Source organism: Callorhinus ursinus, unplaced genomic scaffold, assembly GCF_003265705.2.
Source record: "Callorhinus ursinus isolate GAN/ISIS: 27379988/994484 unplaced genomic scaffold, GSC_fseal_2.0 scaffold9, whole genome shotgun sequence".
NCBI lineage: Eukaryota > Metazoa > Chordata > Mammalia > Carnivora > Otariidae > Callorhinus > Callorhinus ursinus.
This window is the reverse complement of record NW_027397071.1, coordinates 15,009,039-15,031,220: the sequence shown is the minus strand read 5'-3', so window position 1 is coordinate 15,031,220 and position 22,182 is coordinate 15,009,039. Positions and strand designations below refer to the sequence as shown.

The 22,182-nt window shown below is 32.3% G+C and overlaps 1 protein-coding gene across 4 annotated transcripts in view; it reads right to left on the bottom strand.

Moving 5' to 3' along the window:
• The window catches only part of COL11A1 (collagen type XI alpha 1 chain), a 195,969-nt gene that overhangs the window by 110,696 nt on the left and 63,091 nt on the right, over positions 1 to 22,182 (bottom strand). For 3 of the 4 annotated variants that reach the window (XM_073896230.1, XM_073896231.1, XM_025872584.2), the window contains 13 exons: positions 17,472 to 17,588; positions 16,765 to 16,857; positions 15,429 to 15,683; positions 14,435 to 14,497; positions 12,961 to 13,002; positions 11,910 to 11,972; positions 11,022 to 11,096; positions 9,871 to 9,954; positions 7,701 to 7,757; positions 4,325 to 4,378; positions 1,080 to 1,133; positions 908 to 961; positions 670 to 723 (listed from right to left, as the gene is read on the bottom strand). In XM_073896230.1, coding sequence (XP_073752331.1) covers positions 670 to 723; positions 908 to 961; positions 1,080 to 1,133; positions 4,325 to 4,378; positions 7,701 to 7,757; positions 9,871 to 9,954; positions 11,022 to 11,096; positions 11,910 to 11,972; positions 12,961 to 13,002; positions 14,435 to 14,497; positions 15,429 to 15,683; positions 16,765 to 16,857; positions 17,472 to 17,588 — 1,065 coding nt within the window. Of the gene's footprint in view, positions 1 to 669; positions 724 to 907; positions 962 to 1,079; positions 1,134 to 4,324; positions 4,379 to 7,700; positions 7,758 to 9,870; positions 9,955 to 11,021; positions 11,097 to 11,909; positions 11,973 to 12,960; positions 13,003 to 14,434; positions 14,498 to 15,428; positions 15,684 to 16,764; positions 16,858 to 17,052; positions 17,206 to 17,471; positions 17,589 to 22,182 lie in introns of all 4 variants that reach the window. The other variant, XM_025872583.2, reaches the window with a different exon arrangement.

Here is a 22,182-nt window from a genome sequence, read left to right as displayed (position 1 = left end):
GTCTTATCTTCATTCCTAACTTCTGGAGAAGAAAAATGTGAAGGTCCAAAGCTTTTCATTGTCTGAGAGACTGCCTCTTTGCTTAATTTCCCCTAAAAATATCCAATGAATTCTTGTTCAGCATGGTGGTTTGTTTAGCTTTTGCAAATTATAAGCTCTTGCACCGGATTGCAAGCTCATATTATCACAAGAACTAGCCTGTGGTGTCTCTTATCTATGGGCACCATCTAACTTAGAATAATAAAATACAGTGTCCAGTATATTGTTATATTAATGATAGACTGCCTAAAGTGGACTCTCTTATTTCCACAAACAAAATGTAAGAGGGAAATTAAGGTGATTATGAAAAAATTAGAGGCAAAATTAAATCTCCACACTTGTCTTTCTATGAATACAGTATTTTCCACATATATAAAGATTCTGCCCAAATTTATATTTGCATGATTAATGTTTAAAAATAATTAAAGAACTTATATTTTTATTGCATGTATAATTCTATTTATCTTTCTTCAAGTATGTAGTAGATGTAATAATTTACTAAATTACTGGATACACAAATATTTAAATTAATTTTCTTTTTTTGATTTCTTAAAGTCTATAGATTCTAAAAAAATTCATAATAATCCTGTATTATCCCTGTATGCAAAGAGACAGAATGGTATATCTTACCCTGTGACCTTTGTCACCTGGCAGACCCGGAAGTCCGTCAAATCCCCGATCCCCCTGTAAAATCATCATCATCATCATCATCATTGTTATCATCATCATTACATTCCCACCCTAATTCTATACCGTAATGTAAATGTGAAATATTCGTTCATATCAAGAAACTCTATTTTAAAATATAAAATTTTCAGGGGTGAACTGACATACGAGATCTGAATATACAAATGTATGACCTCCTGACCTTCGCCCCAGGTTCTCCTGGCATTCCTCTTCCTCCATCAGCACCTGGACGACCCTGAAAATGTCAAGAACACGACTAAGCAGAAAGGATTCCTCCTGGCACAGAGTAAAAGGAAACAAGATAACTGATAATTTCAGATGCCCTCAAAATACACAATGAAAACCAGTCCTACCCTTTTTCCAGGTTTTCCCGTCGGACCAGGCGGACCTTGAACACCACGAGGGCCCTATATCAAAACATTGCAATTTATTCATTTTATGGAATTCTCAATCAATAAACTGAATCAACTGGGTGAGATGGTTTTAGAAATTTATATCCTCTTAGCTTTACCTCAATCGTTTTAACATAAGAAAATTAATTCTCATGTAAAAGTTCAAATAAAGCAGAAGATAAGAGAATCAATTTTTCTGAAAGGCTTCTTGCAAAAAAAAGTCATATTATTTTATTACATTTATAGAGACATCTGATTACAATTAAACAAAAGAAATACAAAGTGATATTTTAACCTTTAAAAAAATCCTCACTCACTTAATTCTCAAAATCTTAGGGTTTTACGTTTCTTTTGACTGAAAACACTCTTAACCATCCATCTCAGTCCTTTTTTCTTTCCAAACCCTTTTTCCTTCACCTTTCTCTTTATTTTTTGGAGATCCTCTTCCACATATTCATTCTTTTATTCAACTTATCACCTGGAATATAATTGCCTTTTTTCATAGTTGAATCTCCCATTAAATTGTTAACTCCTGTGGTTGTAGACTAAGTCGGTCTTTTCTCCATTATACTCCTACAACTTAGCATAGTGCCTGGTACATGTTTCTTTCCATCATCTACAAAATGCTGGAGGATGATTTGGTGATCCCAAATGCAAATTATTGCCTGGCACCATGCCATGTCAGATTAAAGGTTAAAGAGTCTCAAAATTTTTCTTTCCTTAAGCAGTACAATATGTTATGTCAACAAGCAATGTCTTAGGTGGGGCTTAATACATATGTTTTATAAAATAGAATTACACAGCTAATAATAGATGAAATGTAGTTTTAGCATAAACAAATAGGCCTTTATATTTAATTAACTATATCCTTTTTGAGGTTAAATAGTGTGCATATAATGAGTGTGGGAGCCAATATAACCCACATTTAAAATTGCAAATAATTTTTATCATCACTGTACAATCTTGATTATAGAAATATGAAATTCAAGTTTTCTAATAATTAGAGTTTAAAAGAATATAGATTTTTAAGAAAATTATTGTTGTGAGATGACTATCTTGTAACCCAGCTAGAAGGCAAGGGCAACCCGAATAGCACAAATCTTAGTTTTTAATGAAAATGATCCTTCTTCATCTGATATTGTATTTCTTTGGACTTGAGTCAAGGAAAACCACAAAATCCATGACAACTACTGCAAACAATGTTTTCGGATACAACTATTTTGTAAAGGGTGAATTTGATGAAAAAATATAAATTTTGCAAAAGTTTAAACTCCCTAGATTTTTCATATAATGACATTTCAGTATTTTTATGCAGTTCTCAGTTAAGTTGCAATGCTTTCCATCCTTCCATGGTAATATTAACCAACCATGAAAAATAAGGCTGCCATATTCTGAATCACCCAATTATCTTTCTCAATTTTCTTTGATTTTTTTCTAATTCCAAAACAAACTATAGTGTATCCATACAAAAGAATACTACTCAGCAACAGAAAGGAATGAACTATTGATGCACACATCAGCTATGATGAATCCAAAGGCATTTTGGTGAATGAAAGGAACTAGTCTCAAAGGTTACATAATGCATGATTTCATTTGCACAATATTCTTGAAAAGAAAACTGTAGTAATAAAGAACAGATCAATGATTGTCAGGTATTAGGGGTGGGAGGGAAGATGTGACTGTAAAATGTTGGCTCCAAAAAATTGCTTAAGGTTATAGAACCATTCTCTATCCTGATGATTATGGTGGTGATGACAAAGAATATATATTGGTGTTAAAATTCAATTTCACCTTGTAATATTTTAAAAATAAAACCAATTTTATCTTATTATTATTTAAAGTTTATTTTTTTTTATTTAGAGAGATGGGGAGAGGCAGAGGGAGAGTGTGAGAGAGAATCTCAAGCAGACTCCCCATTGAGCGCGGAGCCAGAGGCGGGGTTGGATCTCAGCACCCTGAGATCATGACCTGAGGTGAAACCAAGAGTCAGCTGCTTAACTGACTCAGCCACCCAGGTGCCGGCAATAAAACCAATTTTATTTTAATTTTATTTTTTTATTGACATATAATGTATTCTTTTTATCAGGAGTACAGGTCTGTGATTCATCAGTCTTACACAATTCACAGCACTCACCATAGCACATACCCTCCCCGGTGTCCATCATCCAACCACTCCATCCCTCCTACCCCCCTCCACTCCAGCAACCCTCAGCTTGTTTCCTGAGATTAAGAGTCTCTTATGGAATAAAACCAATTTCAAAAGAAGGAAAAAAAAATTAGTGAATGGTCACTGAGAGCTCCTCCAGCCCAATCTGAATTTCTATTTATTGAGTATATCACAAAGTATTTTCATTTAAAAATAAATGTATTTATAGGGCACTCGGGTGACTCAGTTGGTTAAACTTCCGACTCCTGATTTCAGCTCTGGTCATGATCTCAGCGTCCTGGGATAGAGGCCCATGTGGAGCTCTGTACTCAGTGCGGAGTCTGCTTGGGATTCTCTCTTTCCCTCTCCCACTGCCCCTCTCCCCTATCGCACTCTCCCTCTCTCTCTAAAATAAATAAATAAATAAATAAATAAATGTATTTTTTAAATGTCACATTTTGTTTTTCTGTTTCCGAGAATAAGTAGGCTTCATAATGTGCTTATATTGACTATTTTTACCTACTTACCATCATTAAATGAAAAATGATACTTTTGTTACCATGTAAATATAATCTAAGGTCTTTTTAAAAATTTCAGCTCTGATGTTCTCAATTCTCATAATTTCCGCAGTTCTACAAAAGGTTTGAAGTTAGCGTCTTTTAAGTATGTTAAATATTCTTTCTGAAAGTATATGCTAGATTTACTCTCCACAGAAAATATCGTGGGTTTGAGGCAGCACCACTAAAAAGTACAATTGCAGTAGTTCTGCTCTGCTCTGTACAATCTCAAGCTAATTTAATATTCTGAAGGCCTATTACTATCAAGCCTTTTCCATCCTAGCTTATTATCCTCTTTTAGTATTGTTTAAATTAATCAAGTTATTGGCAGTCAACTGGCCACTAGAGATTTTTCAATTAAAGGAGGTAATGTGAACTTAAAAGTAATATAAGTAATTTCTTTACTCATAAAACAGATGGCAGATACTTCAATTACCCTACAAGATAAAATGAAGTCAAAAATAAAATAAAATAAGCGAGATAGACTGTTCTATTTTTTTTACCTGAGGACCTGGATCACCACTCTCACCTTTGGCGCCAGATGAACCAGGCCCCCCCTGTAGAGAAAAAGTAAGACTATAATCATTTAATTGAGTAGTAATTCCCTAACTACTTTTATCCTACCATTTTCACGTGAAATAGTCAAACACTATTCAAAATAGATTTCATCAAATTAGTATAATTTTATTAATTAATACAATAAAATTTTCAAGCCCTTTGAAATACATCTCTTCTCAGATTTATTGTATTCCAGTGTGTAAACTATATTTAAAAGTCTCTATTTTACACATAACTACACAGAAGCCAATTTCATGAAATCACATTGAAATCTTCTTTAATGTGTGTACCATCACAGTACTTATAATGATACATAAGGCACTATTTATTATTATACTGTGATGTAGTACTAGACGCAACACATTTTTACTGAATCAGATATACACTGAATCCATTTATACAGCAAGGACTTGGCAAAATGTTATTGTTTTTGCACTCAGCAATTTCTCAGACACTGAATTCTATAGCAATAAAATGTCAAGAACAGATGCTACAACTACCATAATTGTCCTGAAATAATGTCAAAGCATCTTTTCCCAAAGTGGTTTGTTTATTTCCCACAAGAATAAGTCCTTATGACAAAAACCTCTTAAAATGTTTACATAAGTCAAAAAGTGCAGTTAAAAACCTGGCACATTAACTGGAAAAAATATAAAATCACTTTATAAAAGTGTGAGTTTTTAAAAATAAATACTAGTTCATTCCCCTAAAAAGCTTTAGGACATTAAAATTGAACAAGGTGATGATAGTTACTTCATGCAGAAGAAGTATACTTTGGGTGTTTAAGAAGTTTCTGATTTATTTAAATCAATATATATTCAAATAATGGTGCATTGAATCAAACAAAAAGATCAAAATTGTGCTAAGTCTGGAAATGTAAGCTCTCTAGAGCCTCCTGGTGGCTCTAAAGGAAAATAACTGTTAATCTGACTCCTAAGAAATGGAAAGTCAAGTAACATGAATATTCTAATCTTGAAAATTAAACAATAATAGCCTTCACGCTTCTAATTAAGAATTCTTGCAACTAAATTTTTTTCAAGAGAAAACCTGGGGTTCTATATTAAATCAGATTATTAATCACTGAATTGAACACATTTATAGGACAGTCATTTTGTTTTTAATTAATTTACTGCATTATATTCTCTGTATATAAGCACTACCTACCCAACAAATTATAATTGCTCTGTCCAAACACTTACTCTAAAAATTATCATGCAATAACTGACAGTAACAGAATAGAAAAAATAACCAAAATATTTTCTACGTTTCCTGGATGTTTTATATCATAAGCCTCTATTTGTCTAGGAAAGCAATCAGAGAAAACAATTGAATAAAGAATTTTTCATTGGAAGAATGTTTATGTTTGTATCTTAATATATTGATGTAGACTTTGTTTTTTTTATATAAGATAGTTTTAGACTCTAGAATCAACAGGTATTTAAAAGTCTATCATAATTTGAAGTTTTGGAGCAAAGGATAATAGAAGAGAAAATGGTGAAAAGCAATATGATGTTTAATATCTCAATATTTACTTTTAATATTTAAGGAAGCTAAACCTTCCCATAACAAAGACTTAAGTAGTGAAATCAATTAATCTTGTTATCCAATGTATGACATTGAGAAAGTGTACGTGGTTGCCAATCTTTTCTTCTCGCCAACACACTGTGAATGACTGACCCTCATTGATTGGTGAAAACAGGAACTGCTAATGGAACATGCTTTCATTGCTTCTGCTATTCACTGCCCTGACCCTCTACAGACCCACTAAGGCTTATGCTTGTCAGGATGATATGAAGGAAAATTCCTTTGGAAAATGCAGTTTTAGAGATCCTGGAGTGATATTTTTAAATTAAGTGACATATGGCGGTATTTCCCAAACATGTTTAACCATAAGAATCAGCCTGGCACACTCATTAAAAATATAGCTTGCTACATCCAACCTTGAATCTTTATCATTAGAATCTCAAGTTCGGGGCCCCGGCAACTGTTATTTTTAATAAAACATACAGGTCATTCTTCTGCCCCCAGATTTATAAAGCATTAGCATACTGCTGGTTTTCCTCAGTCATGTGAATTTGAATTATCACTAACAAATGATTAAATATTAACTCTGTTTCTTCCTTTGTTAAGTAACAGACTCTTCATGTTTCTTATTATTTTGTCAGAACGTATGTTCTACATGAGCCTATATCATTGAGTGTATACCTGAGTGTATACACCTTCAAAATATATAACCTCTACAAAATTTTAAGACTGAATTAAGAGAACCATAAATTTATGTAAACTACATAACAAATCTTTGAATAAAATACATGCAGAAAACTATTGATCACCCTAATTAATAAGATCAGTAAAACAGATTAAATAATTAGAAGACTATTAACTTGATTCAAACTTGAATAAAATTGTTTTGCTGTGTCTACTAAGTAAATAAAATGTAAGATTTTAATGTTCACAGTAATAATTTTTATAAACACCATTATTCCCATAAAACATATTGAAAAGATATAAAATCATATGAAAGAATAGGAAGAATGTCTTTTTTTATAGAAAAACAAATACTTAAAATAGAAATTATTTATTCAATTAATTCTAAAATCAATCAGAACCGAGGTTGGACTCCTACGGTTTTTTCTTTTTCTCTTAAGAAAAAATATGACTTGAGGAGAATCTTTGTGTTTTTCTTATGAATTATTACACTGCTTAACATTTGGTAAAAGTTTCAAGATATTTGAAGATATTTTTTAAAAACCACTTGGAAAATATTAGCTTATTAGCAAGGTTGCATGGAAAAATAAAACACTGTCCTCTTCCAAGAGTCTCCAAAAGACAAATTAATTTCTCTAATATCTGAAGCACTTTGTGGAATATTGAATGCAAACCGAGGTTTAAGCCAAGTATCCTGCTTGCTTCCCAGATTATGGAATAATTTAACTGGCCTCAAATATTTTTTCTTTCTTAATGAAAATTCTATTTAAAATAAAGTTAAGTCTCAATAATTTAATGTCAAATTGAATTTTAATAACTTGGATATTATACAAATAAATTATATTTATAATTTGAAAAATTAATAGATATGTGACTCGATTATATTTTTCATTGTATTTATTTGATTTGAAAATTCTTCATTGAAACTTTTCTTACTAAAACTTACTGAGGACTGAATTGAAATAGGCTTTTAAAATGGCAACAAAATCAAGTATAAGTAGGTATATGTATCCTATTTTCATCAGCTAGATATATGAACAATGCTTGGCAAACTTGCACAAGGAACCACTAATATGCGGATTTAAACATACATTATCTTATTGAGTAACCTACCACAGGACCCGGTCTTCCAGTTAGACCCATTGGGCCAGGTGGACCTCTCAGAGCAATCTAGAAAATAAAGGAGATCAAACTCAGGGATGGTCTCCTGGACAAGCCTATTAAACCACAATATTCATTTGCACAAGCTACCTGTAAGTAACAGATGATCAACAAGTATAATAGCTACATGCTAGAAAGAGTGCCTGATTACTGAAGAATTGCAAGTTTCTAGAATGACAAATGACCTAAATAAATATCAGATGTTCTTTAAGCTGTTGTATCTTGTATACACTCTTGTACCATATATTATTATGATTTATCCAATGATAAAAATTAAAATGGATTTTAGTATAAGATACCTAATGTTTTATAATTTTTCTACTCTGAAGCATACTTCAGAATAACATACAGACTTCTCTTAAACATTCTGGCACAATTATGATTGAAAATCGTTTTAGAGATGAACAATTCGAGGTGCTTTAAATAAAGTTTCTAGCAATATTTTAGGAAAAACTATGACAACTGAAGTCAGCAAGCAAAATTGATCAGAAAATATGCTAATACACTTCTTTTTAATAAATCTCAAATTTGACATTACAAGAAAAATACCTTCTTTTTGTATAATCATGGGCATGATAGATTGATTACATGCACTATTGATACTGAATATTAGAAATGTGAAATTAGCATACTTGAAAAGCTGGAACAAGTGGAATACAAAGGGTAAATATTTGATAGATGTTAAATTAGTATGGTGAGCTATTTTTGAATATTAGTGATTCCAAAAGATGAATATTTAGATTATCAAAATAGATATAAAAAATACTGTAATAGAAACAATATGTAAAATCATATTAGAAAAGTGCACGAGACGAAAACAGTAGGATCTCCAAAGTTCCACTACTAACTCACCATGAGATTTTTGACAATATACTTCTTAATCCTTGAGATTAAATATCTGAAAAATTGGAATTATAATGCTTGCTACCTATTTCCAAATAGGTTAAAAGGACTATAAAATGAGGAATTCAATGGCCTCATAAAACACTTAAGAGCTCAAGTAATTATCTTAGACTTGTTGAAAGTAATATAATTTATAAGATAAATTGTAGGAATCATTAGCAAATTATTATAAACATTTTTAGGTAAGTGTTATGCCAAGGTATAGTAAACAAATTTTTAAATTTTTCTGTCTTTATACATGACATAACCAAATAATGGCATCTTTTCAGATTGACAGACTTAATAAATATATAAATGAAGAGTAAATTATAATTGTCACTTATGTTTTCAGATATTTTATACCCTCATAAATTTATAAGGATAGACTTATAAATGTTAAATTTTATATACTCATAAATTTACCCAAAGTTATCACAGAAATGATTTGTATCACTTAGAAAGTGGGTCCATATCCTTACCAAATATAAGCCCTTTACTTTTTCCTTAAAAAAAAATCCTATACTATGAATAAAAGTATTATATGACTTTCAACTCTTTCCTAGTCCATTCTTTAGACTTTTTAAGTAAAGTGAATTTAAAAAATAAATACAATTATAAGTCTTATAAGATATAGTGGAAACTTTCAGCTGATGAGGATTACAAACAATGGATTTTGTAAAAATGTTATAGACTATGATGATTAAAACTTAAATACATATTTAAATGTTTCTTTCTTATATGAGAATGCTTACAAAAACTTAATTTGCTGGATTATTTGGGATATCCTGAATAATTTATTAGATTAGCAGGAAAAAAATTATTTCAAACCTTATTCTCTTACTTTTTCTAATCAACAACTTCTGTCTTAACAGACAGAAACTGTATGTGAGAAATAGAGAGCTCTAGGTATAAATCCATCAGTACTCTTTGAAAAAAAATTAGAAAATTTGTGTTACGGTTTGTGTGTTATTGCTAGAATTATAAATGGCACTACTGCCAGGGTCAGTCATTTAACTTTAATATTCAGTTAAAGAAAATATTCCTACTGGAAAAATAGATTATAACCTCACCATTTTTTCTGTCTAAATTCAATGTACTATCCAGAAGTATTTTGTTTATAATAGTAGCATCCTCCGGATGCACACACACACGCGCGCATGCCCACACACACACACGTGCGCACACACACACAATCTGACTTCGAATCAGCTTATGGGAATACATGTTCATTCTTTCTTACCCGAGCCTGCTGAAGAATCGCCTGGGCCTGAGCTTCCTGAGCAGAGATGGTTGGTCCTTTGGAACCATCGCCACCATAACGAAACTAAAAAAAGAGAACATAAAGAAGCTGAAAATTAGCCTTTGTCAAATAGGTGCTTTAATTACTAATTAAAAACTATTTACTGAAAATGATGGGATTTTATAGAAGTACACGGTAACTTATATGAATCAAGATACTTAGATTTTTTAAATTCTCCTGACCATAATGGAAGTTCTCTGGACCATGTTTACCTTATGTAGAAGAGAGAGACTTCCAATTTTAAATTCCATAATCTCTGAAAAATCTGGAATGAGTCATCATATATTTTTTTACCTGTACAAATGCTACCTATTTCTATTTACACATTTGTAAAAATTCCAAATGTCCTCAGTTCAGTGGTGGTTTTAGATCAATTGCTATTTTGTTGAGCAAAACCTTTGGAATCTGCATGAATACAGAGGAAATCATCCTTGAGATATATTCATTTTGTTTACCTTTTCTTAAGTAATTATAACAGGAAACTCACCCTCCCAGTATCTTTCCATAAAATTCTAAAAATCTAAAGCTCCTTTTTAAATTCTAACTCAAAATGCAGCATGAGTCAATTTCTTACTCTACCTTATTATTACTTGAAATTTTATTACATTTAAACAAATTAATCAAAGTTTTTTTCCCAGAGAACAAGGGCAACTTTTAAAAAAAGCAATCTTATGGTAAAACAATTTTTGAGCAATGAATAATGACACTATAGATATATCTTCTTTAAAAAGTATCAACTGTTATCTCTATGGTGATAAATAGCATATTAATATTATGTTAAGTAACACATGAAATGCATGTTAATCATACGACTCAGGATGAAGCACATGATTGGAAATATTAAGAACAACCTCTAAGCTTTGTTGTCAAAGTCGAATCAAATAATGAAATCTTAGTTCTAATGCAGAGATTTACCAAATTTTTGTTTTAATAAAATTTCTTGTCATTTCTAAAGGCTACTTGGTTTCAAGTATCTCTACCTCATACAATGGTTTTTAGTTAATTGCTCTGTAATACAGTTCAGCAATATTTTTCAACAATAAGATGATGAAATATTAAGTCATCTTTATAACAATAAAAAAAACCCATACCGGTAACATTAACATGGTACCAGGAGGACCAGGTAGACCATCAGCCCCTGGTAAACCAGGACGTCCTGGGGGACCCTAGGAAAGTAAATCATCAAAATTAATAAATAAAGAGTCAAATTTATTAGAAATAGAATAACATGTAATAACATTAGTCTACATTAACTAATTTGCATTTGTTCTCCCCTCCTTGGTTAACCTCCTTTTAGTAAGTACCTAGAAAGAGATTTTGTTTTTGTTTTTAAGTAGGCTCCATGCTTAGCATGGGGCCCGATGTGGGGCTTGAACTCATGACCCTGAGATCAAGACCTGAGCTGAGATCAAGAGTTGGAAGCTTAACCGACGGAGCCACCCAGGTGCCCTGAAAGGGTTGTTTTTCATTGCACTAGTTTTACAGGATTTTAATAAAGCAAAAAGTTATTGGCTACTCAGGGATGGAAGAAAAACAGGGAAAGAGATTTTACAAGAAGAGCTTGGACTGACTTAACACAAATGGTCTATTTTACCATGTGATCCAGGACATGCTCTTCAAATTAGAATTCAGGCTTATTAACTCAGTCTATCAGAATCCAACTAAATACTCCTCAGAATCCATGGAAAACGTGTCTCAGCTGAGACTAAAGAACTGAATCTAATGTAGCAGGTTCACCTCAACATGGACATTTGTTGAAAATAAAAGTTTTCTTATTAATTATAACATAGATAAGTGCATATTCTTCATCCTCACTTCTAAAATTATAGTTAGAGAAGTTCACCAAAATGTTAGACATTGAGTTCACAGACTTCTCCCAGCCTTCCAGTGAGAAGGATAACATGTGAAACTTGTGGAAAATATTGTAATTATTTTAATCTATGTTATATTCTTTTGTTATAAAGAATCACTTCACTTACCCTCTCTCCAGGGTCACCAGGGGGTCCAGTGGGGCCCTGTAGACCGGGGGGACCCATAAGACCCTACAGAGAAATAAACCATGATCTGAGTCAGATCTTATTATCATTCACGCAAATTCATCTTACCAAAATCAAAGAAGAGCAAATTTTATATTTCATAAATATACACTTATCTCCCAAACAATTGCCCTATTTATCTTCCTATGAAAAGACAACATATAGGAACCACTCTGTAGCTAGCTCAGTGCTTCCTCTATGAAGCTGCTCTCAGGGTGGAGGCAGACATTCCAAGGAAAAGTAGGAAAGGAGAACACGCCAAAATAAAGTCCCTGAAGCAGAAGTTGGTTCCCAGTTCTTAATGAAGAAATGGTATACTCAGACAATTAGACCTCAAAAAATGTGAGAGCAAAATTGAAATGCAGAAATCATTTAGCTTGGAGGCATTTTTACATTTTCTTTTATGGATAAAAAGTATTTAAAGTTATCAGCATAACATAGTTATTTCAGATGACAAGAATTTAATTAATTCCACAAAAGACAGCAATTTCTTACAAAGTCTGATCAGTACAACTACCTGCGAATAAAGACACACTAAGCGACATCAGCCACACTAGGAAGTGACAACGGAAACTGATAATCACTCCATTCAGAAGCACAGATAAGGCAGCTACTGTCTACTTAGAATTCTCAACTCTATCTATTGAGATATAGCTATACTTCTTTAATAAAAACAAAGATGACTTTTTTCACTATCATAACTTTCAGATAGAAAGTTGAAAATGAGGTTAGAGGATGCAGAGGTATTTAAGCAAAAAAAAAAGAAAAGAAAGAAAATTAAACAAAATTTAATTCCACTGCTCAAAAGAATAACATTTGGAAAGCCAAATCAGACAGCATTCAAGGCCACCAGGCCCTCTGAAAAAAACTGTTTGCCTCTATCATTCAATACTCAAATTAGTATAAAATATATAAATTCAATAATGTAATAGAAATTCTATGTCTGATTATTTAAAAAAATCAAGACAAAAATAATCTTGACACAGTTACATACCGCAGGTCCTGCTGGTCCGGGTGGTCCTTCAATAAGCATCCCCTATAATAAAAGACAAGACTGAGAATCACTACTAATGAAGTGTAACCCCTAACCTCTCATCTAAGCAGCTCTAACAAAGCACCACATCATGGCATTTCAAAAAGTAAATTCTCTATTTCTACCATATAAAACCAATTACGAACAATTTTGCATGGGGAAGGGAGAGAGTTTAAAATGATAAGAAAACATAGTCTCCGTCCTCAGAGAACCAGTGAACTAATTAGAAAAGAAATAAATATTCAGAAAAGTAATATTAAAAAGAGAACATGCTACATGCTCCTGAGAAGGACAAAGCATTTTTCTCTAGCACCTGGAATAATGCCTGGCACAAAGCCAGAATTTAATAAATATTTACTGCGTGAAAGAAAGAATGGAAGTTAAGTGGCACCTAAGCCCTTTAATTCAGGGAAAGGAGAAAAAAGTCCAAGCAAAAGAACTGGGGATAAATATGAGATAAGCTCTTCAGAAGACAAGATGATAGAGTACTGTTTCAGGATAAGAAACTCATTCCACAAAGTTTATGATTCTACTGCCAGAAACTGGTTTATCATTTAAAAAGCTGGTTGTAAATTTTCAAAATAAGGGCATATTCATTCTGAAAAAAATATTTTAAAATTCTTTGGTGAATATGTGGCACAATTTCTCAGATTTTGGAATAATACAGTAGATAGCCAGCGATGTTCTTATAGACATATCTTTTTAACCTTTAACTCTCCCCCCACCCAGTTTTTCAGTTTTTATGTCCTTGCAACTTCTGAAATGATTTTCATGATCTTGAGGCAAACAGTTAAGCATATTACTTTTAGTTCTAATGCAATGGTTTTCCCAAGTTGGTGATTAGGGAGAACAATAGTAAAATTTCTTTCCAGTAAGAATTTGCTTTCTACCAATATCTTGAGTAGTAATAACATTAATACAAATTTTAAAAATCACTTTTGGAGTGAATTCGACCATTTCTTCAATGGGAGAAAAGGAAGATTTTCATATCATAACATGATATTATCTGGATATGAAACAAGAAAGTATAGGTCAAATAATATATTTCTAATAATGTCAAGTCAGAGAAATTGAAAGGAGTTAGAAAAGCTAACATCTGGTTATGTCCCAACCACCAACATTCAAACCTCAGCAAGTTACTTATCCTCTCTAGGTCTCAGATTCCTTTGTTGTAAAACGAGGGAATTAGACTAGACAAACTCCATCCACTTTCAAATTCCAAAATTCATGTCTTTATATTTTTTGGTTGCTTGAAATTTCACTTGCCAGAAATGGTCTCACTAACCCACTTATTTGTGGCACATTTTAGACATTTGGACATTAGAATTTTTAATGGCAATATACAAGCATATATGATAATGTAAGGTGATGATGGCTCACAATATAAATTAATTAATTGTACCAACCTTTACAATGTATTCGCACCAATACTTACAGGTTCAACTACTGCTGGTTCTCCTTTCTGCCCTTTTTCTCCATATCCACCATGGCCATTTATCTGTTGAGTGAAAAATTCAAGCAGCCTGTCTTTAAGTAGATAAGGGCATTTAAGTATTTTTTTTAAAGAAAATTTAATCATCTATGTGCATTTAAAAACAGCCTATTAGAATGTGTTTTTTAAAATAGAAACTTATTGCATGTTTAGATACTGAAATTATAAAAAGGAAAGCATAATTCAATTCTTGAATGAGATGAAACAATTGTTTCTTAAAGACATATTACAGAAAGATAAAGACATCTGTAGACTTCAATTATTATTCCAAGGCATTAAGCAAAAAGTGTCATCAAATTAAGTTTAATGAAATAAAGGTGGGGGGGTGAGGGGTGGGAGAAATAGGTGAAAGGGGTCAAAAGGTGAAAAAAATAACAAATATGGTACCTACTGAGCATCACCAGAACATTTTTTTTTCAAAATTAAAAAAATAAAATAGTCTAGAAATCAGAAATAAGACTGACTACCCAGGGGCACCTGGGTGGCTCAGTTGTTAAGCGTCTGCCTTCAGCTCAGGTCATGGTCCCAGGTTCCTGGGATTGAGCCCCACGTCAGGCTCCCTGCTCAGTGGGGAGTCTGCTTCTTCTCCCACTCCCCCTGCTTATGTACCCTCTCTTGCTGTGTCTCTCAGTGTCAAATAAATAAATAAAATCTTAAAAAAAAAAAGACTGACTACCCAGAATAATAACAATTTTAATCTTGGATACAATTCTATTCAAGACTATACTTTCAAATGAAGACTCCCATACTGTAGGCAGAGCTACAACTGCTGAAGATTCCCATGAGGAAGAATCTATCAGGATGTCCTAGTAGTGATAAATATTCACAGTTTACATAGGACACAACTTGTATTTTACACCTAAAAAGACATCAAGGTAAATGTGAAAATGCTCCAAAAATAAGACACACAATGACACAGAGCGTAATACTGACTTACGCTTGTTTCTGTGATATCTGTTTCTGCTGGCACACCTGGACCAAATTCTTCATTAGTGGGACTTGTTGGTTTATCTTCATATTCTTTATATTCATAAAAATCATATTCGCCTAAATCTCCATCTACCAGAAGGTCAGGGTCCCTGCCGTCTATTCCTTTGTTTTCATATAGTGTATCCTCGGAATTTTTCCTCTGGGAATCATAATCCTCTCCAGTTAGATATTCTTCAGTAAATACTTCTTCAACTGGATTTGGCTATTAATTTAAGTTGCAAGGAGTTGAAGAACATGAAGTTTACTGTTAGTAAAGCAAGGTAAGCATTTGCAATTACAGTTTGATGGAATGTGACGGGAAGCAATTTAAACACTACTCAAGCAAGCCTGAAGGCCGAGAAAGAGAGCCTTTCAGTATCATTGAAAGAAATATTTTTGTACATTGGTATGTACAAGGAAATATTGCTTTCAAAGTACTTTTCCCAGTAAACTGCAAGTATTCACATGGATTCAGCATGTGTATTTGCTTGTTCCATTGGAAAAATAAAAACTTGTTAGTCAACTTTATATTTATAGTATGAGACTTGGACAATGAGGTTTATTTGCCTCACTGGGAAACATGTTATACAAATTTTCCTACAGCTAAATGACTCAGGTATTCGTCATACCCGGCATGATAAGTATTTCACAAAGTTAAACTGAATTGTATACTCATTTTTTCATGATAGGAATGTATGCATAACATGACATTCAGGAAGATTGTTTGATTTATACCTGTATGTGCTTAAACATTTTCATAGAAAAGAATGAAAAAGAGTAAGATATATTAATTTAATCATAAATATCATACTCCTAACAAGTTTGAAAATGTAAATAGCTATTAAAATCCACCAAGATTACATTTTCTCAAGAAGTTTGCTGTCATGAAAATGCATGATTATTGGTCAGATGAAATAAATTCTAATTGTATCATCTCATGATACAATTTTCACTTTAGAGGAGTCTCCTCCTCACAGAAAACTCATGTTGCGAATACCTTTCATCACAACATGTTGAGAAGCTTGCTCAATCCCAGGAGCAATCAAGAAAATGATAGCAGTCAATTCAGTTCAATCAATTTGCGTTTGCATGAAGCAAAGAGTCATGCAAAACTTGAATTGACTGATTTTAAATGACCTGTTTCTAGTAACAGTGAACCAATGCTATTGTTCCTCTTACCTCAGTAAAGGGATAAAAAGACAGAACTTTTCACAAGTTATAGAGTCTGCCACAGTGAGGTGTATTAAGAAATATTACACACTTAAAAACTTTGGACTGTGATTTAATAGTGTCAATGAGCTTACCTCATTTGGTCCAGATACGTGCCTAGGAGCTTCAGTCTGGTAACTTTCCTCTGTTCCATAGCTGTATTCTTGAAAATCATCAACGATATTTGCCTAGTGATGAAGTAAAAAAAAAAAGCAATTATAAAAATGTAAGGTAATCCCAAATTTAGGGAAATCATGATTTAATTTAATTGGGTTATCGGATTAGCCAAATGAGCATTTATCTAGTTGGGTTAGGACAATGACTCATCATCAGAGATCTTCCAGCTTATCTAGGACAGATCTTGATTGCTTGTTCTTTGCTACCTTTACCCCTAGTTTGGCTTTTGCTGCTGCTTGGGAACTTTTCTTCTTCTTGGATGCAAATTTTTCAGATTTAGGGGGTGTAAACTTTTTGGACTTTTCCTTTGAGTTAGTGGCCACTGTCCTCGTCTTCTTTTTGAAATTGGATTTCTTTTTCTGTAAAACGTGGTGAAAGATGGAATGGGAAACATAAATAAAGTGAAAAGGGAAATGAAGAGCATGGACAAAAGGAAGGACAAGCAAAGCAAAATGAGCATCATTCCTTCAGGACAGCTACTGTCAAATAAAAACCACAGTTATTGGTTCATAGAAATCAGGTGAATGAAAGGCTTATGATGAGTTTGAGGAACAGGGGACATAAGAAACCACGGAATGACAAACAGCAGGACACCATACACAAAGGCGCTACTTTGTTTTTTTACCTCAGTTTGTGCTATTGTCTCCTCAGTTACAGTGGGTGTTTCTGTTACAAATTCAGCCTCCTTATACTCTGCTTCCCCATACTCATAGTCATATTCCATTATATCCTCAGGTGCATACTACATCGCAAAGGAAAAAATATCAGGCGATTTTGTTAGTTGCAGGTAATACTAACAACAAAGTGGTAATTGTCTTAACTTTTACTTATGGTAAAGGTTAAGAGGCAAGGAAATGCTGTTATTTGAATGTTATTTTGTATTACAAGAAGTAGTATTCTGTCTTATACAGAGTATAATAACATAGGAGTGAAAAGGAAGTTTTCTAAGAGCAGAATCATGGTTAGGATTGTGAGGAAACTAAAAGTTTTGAATATTCATTCAGTTTGAATGAATATTCAAAATTTTTAGTTAATGGCTTATTTCCAACACAGCAATTATGTACTTGGCCACAGTTGTTAACTACTCATGTTAATTTTTATTTGTAAAAATTGTTACACAAGAATTTGTTAAAATTCTCTAAGAATTTTACTGTAATGTCAATGGGTACTTTTTTCATTAAAGCAATACATGCTTAAAATTGAAAATATGGACAGTAGTCTTTCCAAGTATGAAAGAATGTTCATGTAGTGAGACAGAAAGGAAATGCAAGGAACATAAGGTGAGTCTAAACAGAACACTGGAACTAATGAAAAGATAAAATCTAAAATTTATTCAGAAATCTCTTTTGCTATAAACTTAAGATCAAAATGAGCACAGAACACTTGTGAAACAGTAAAAGATTCAAAATTAGATCTGTTTCTAGTTAATACATTATTTCTGCTTTTAAAGATACTGTTTTTTTCCTCTATCAAAAAAGCATAGCACTTAGACCTAGTAAACTATTTAAACCGAACTCACATTGGAAAATAATGTTTTATACTAGATTCTTCTGTATTAAAATAACTTAGTTGGAAAGAGGTATGTTTCTTAATAGAGGGATGTACAAGACAATCATACATATTGAGTGATAAGGAAAATAATGTATTGATCTTCAAAGCCAACTATCTCAAAACTTTACTTTGTAAACAAGAATATAGTTATTGTGAAACCTATATTAATCCTTGGTTTAATCAAAATAACTGTAAATACACTAAGGTCATATACACATAAAATATTAAGCAGCAAACTCAACAAGCTGAATCATGTGTGTATATATATATATATATATATATATATGCGCTAAAGGCAACCTATTTAGAATTCCCTCAACATTATATTTGGTAAAATTCCCATTATACTCCAACTGGACTTCTTGGCATTTTAAAATGGCCACAAAAGCCTTTTTGATCTGCCAGAAAAATAACTGTTGACCATATGTCTTTTAGAAAATTGTGATCACTGTGCCCTCTAATGAGCTCTATTAACTACAGCAATGCAAATGAGTGCAAATTTCACAGACCTATAATGAGACATGTCCAAAACTGATCTCCTGGCAACATTATACATCTGGCCTTTGATGAAATACCCTCACTAGAGTGAACTTTCTAGATGGTTCGGCTGAAGGTCATATTGAAATCTAAACATAGTCATGTCTTTCATTTTCTTTATGATTGTCAAAACTCTTCTTTGATTAAATTAATTGAAATGGATTCATAATTTTATCTACTCAGTAATAGTTTCATTTTCAATGAATATACATACAAAGTACTTCAACAAAGCTTTATTCTAAGTGAATTTGTACAAAATTTGGTAAAATAGCAAAATGCATGTATAGAATACTGAACACTTGTTTCTTCATGTCTCTGCAATCAAGATATAATGCCAACTACTTCTAGGAAAGTTAATATAACATTATTAATAACATCATTAAATAAATAAAATGATTAAATATTGAATTAAGATACATATTAAAAAGACATTAATGGAGATTGAATATTGTATAATATATAATTTTTCTGTGTTATGGTCAATCATGTTGCAATAAGAAATATTAAATGTATATAGCTACTAGCTGCCAGTTTCAAGTAAAACATAAAAACGAAAAGATTTGACAGTCTATCTATGCTGTAGAGTTTTAAAATTAGGCAGACTTTTCAAAATCAGGTGCATCTATAATGAGTTTTAAAAACATAAGACAATAAACAAAGACACAAAGGGCTGATTTTTCAAATGCACAGTTTAATGCATCTTAAATGAAGCATGGTACTCAGAAATATATCAATATATACCAACTTCATGTCATTTTTTTTTCCTTGTAGGAGGAAACATCTAACCTCCATAAGTTTCTCCTCTTTTTAAGTTCTTTCCAAATGAAGACCAACCAGACTAGTTGTGATTATAGAATACTAGAGGAAATAATATTCTTACCTCCTTAGACACGAAAGCACATCTTTTTCTTAGAGTCTTTCAGGAGTCAGTGAAGAATCACTGTTTCTGTTCTTATCTCTCTTTTTTAAAAGATTTATTTATTTATTTTAGAGAAGGGTAAAGGTGTAGAGAGAGGTAGAGATCTCAAGCAGACTCCCCACTGACCATGGAAAGCAAGGTGGAGCTTGATCTCATGACCCTAAGATCATGACCTGAGCCAAAACCATGAGTCAGACCCTCAACAACTGAGCCACCCAGGGCCCCCTGTTCTTATTTCTTTATCTAAACAACATCCCCTTGGTGGTGGTATTGAGTCTACTGGGCACTAGTGTACATGAAGCTTTATAACCTATTTTTGGAGATGATCCTCTTTACTTACTATGGAGTTTTGGGCTGCCTTGAAAACAGAGAGAACTAGTTGTAATCAGTGAGATGAATATATGCAAAAAGACATGCAGTGATGGAATGATTTCAGTTTTGATATGTGAGTAACCTAGCATTAATTACAGTATGTGAGGAGAAAGGGACTTCTAGCAATGTCATAATCTGTTCTTATTCAATTTGTTAGAAAAATAGTGGCACCAGTAAATATCTGTGCATCTACGAGAACTAGAATATATGATAAATACTAAGTGCAAAAAAAGATTAAGGTAATACATTTAGGGAAGTCAGTTGGTTTTTAAATTTCTCTATAAAATACTATCTTGCCTTGCTTCATTTTCCTTGTTCATTCTTTTTTTTTGTTTTTTTTAAAGATTTTATTTATTTATTCGAGAGAGAGAGAGAGAGAGAGAGAGAGAATGAAAGATAGAAAGCACGAGAGGGAAGAGAGTCAGAGGGAGAAGCAGACTCCCTGCTGAGCAGGAAGCCCGATGCGGGACTCGATCCCGGAACTCCAGGATCATGACCTGAGCCGAAGGCAGTCGCTTAACCAACTGAGCCACCCAGGCGCCCTTGTTCATTCTTTATAAAAAAGAATGGCAATTGCTTACCATGTATAAGATACTATAGTTTGCATAATACATTAAGAATACATAATACATTAAGAATTACCATGTGTAGATTTCACATTTAATTTCATAAAATAGAATAATCTAACTTGAGAAAATCCCCAAACATCATAATTTTAATATTAGTTACTCTTCTATATAAATGGTATTGTGTAGGTTCAAATGGAATTAAAGTTTGATGATATTACTACCATGTTTAATTCTATCTACATTATGCATTTCACTGTATGATGATGTGATACTGTGGCAAACACATGAAAATACTGAACCTTAAGAATGACTTAGAAGATGTTATTTAGAGGGTATGAGCTAGACAAAATTACAAGTTGTAAAAAGCACACTTGAGTTAACTGATAAAATAAATTGACATAGCTATTAATCCAAATTAGAATAACGAATATGCAATGTCACAAATTTATTAATGGAAAATAAGCACTATAAAGTTCAACATGTATGGGCAATGCTCTATACTGCACTTTATGTTCTTTACTCACTGGCAAATAACATTGCTTCCTATGTTGTACAGGAAGAACATCTGTAGATCAATTATTAAAATGCATATTTGAAATATAATTACATATTAATGGCCATATGTCAAAATTAATATAAGGGCTGTTCACTAATTTGGTTAACCAGTTTATTTCATAAGTGTATAGAATGGCTATATGATTGAAGTATCAACGTAATTTACAATTTGAAAAAAAATGTGAGTCGATTCTTCAAAAAAACTTTTCATTGTAATACATTCAATATAGAAACCAGTAAGAAATGCTGTACTTATTATAGCATCACCCAACTGGATTTCCATGCAGCTTTTATTATAACAATACACTGTTTGTCTCCTCAAACTCTCCTAGTAAAAACAAGTTTGACTTCTTAACAGAATGTTAAGTATACATTATCAACAACTAAAGTAGAAAAGGGCAAATTTACTTTTAAATTTTACTTTTTTTATCCAGATAAAAATCGATAAAAACCATTTTGCTTTAAAATAACTCAGTTTAACTTACATGATAGCATTAAAATATAGTAATAAAACACCTCAAGGTGATATATTAAGAAAGCATACCTTCATTCTTCCAAAAATCAGAGCCATATCTGTTGCTAAAAAGAACAAAACTTATCTTTCTTAAAATAAGAACAAAATAAATCTCAGCAATCTCGAACATGTATAACATGTATAAATGTAAATTTTAATACTGAATCATCATATAATCTCTAAGGTATAAAAGCACTAAACCTGATGGTATTTTACCTATCCTCTTGGAATTCACACAAAAAAACTGTTTAAATAAATCCTGAGGGAATAAAAAGAATGAAGCACTGGAAAACTGTGAAAAAAGCAAACACAACTACCC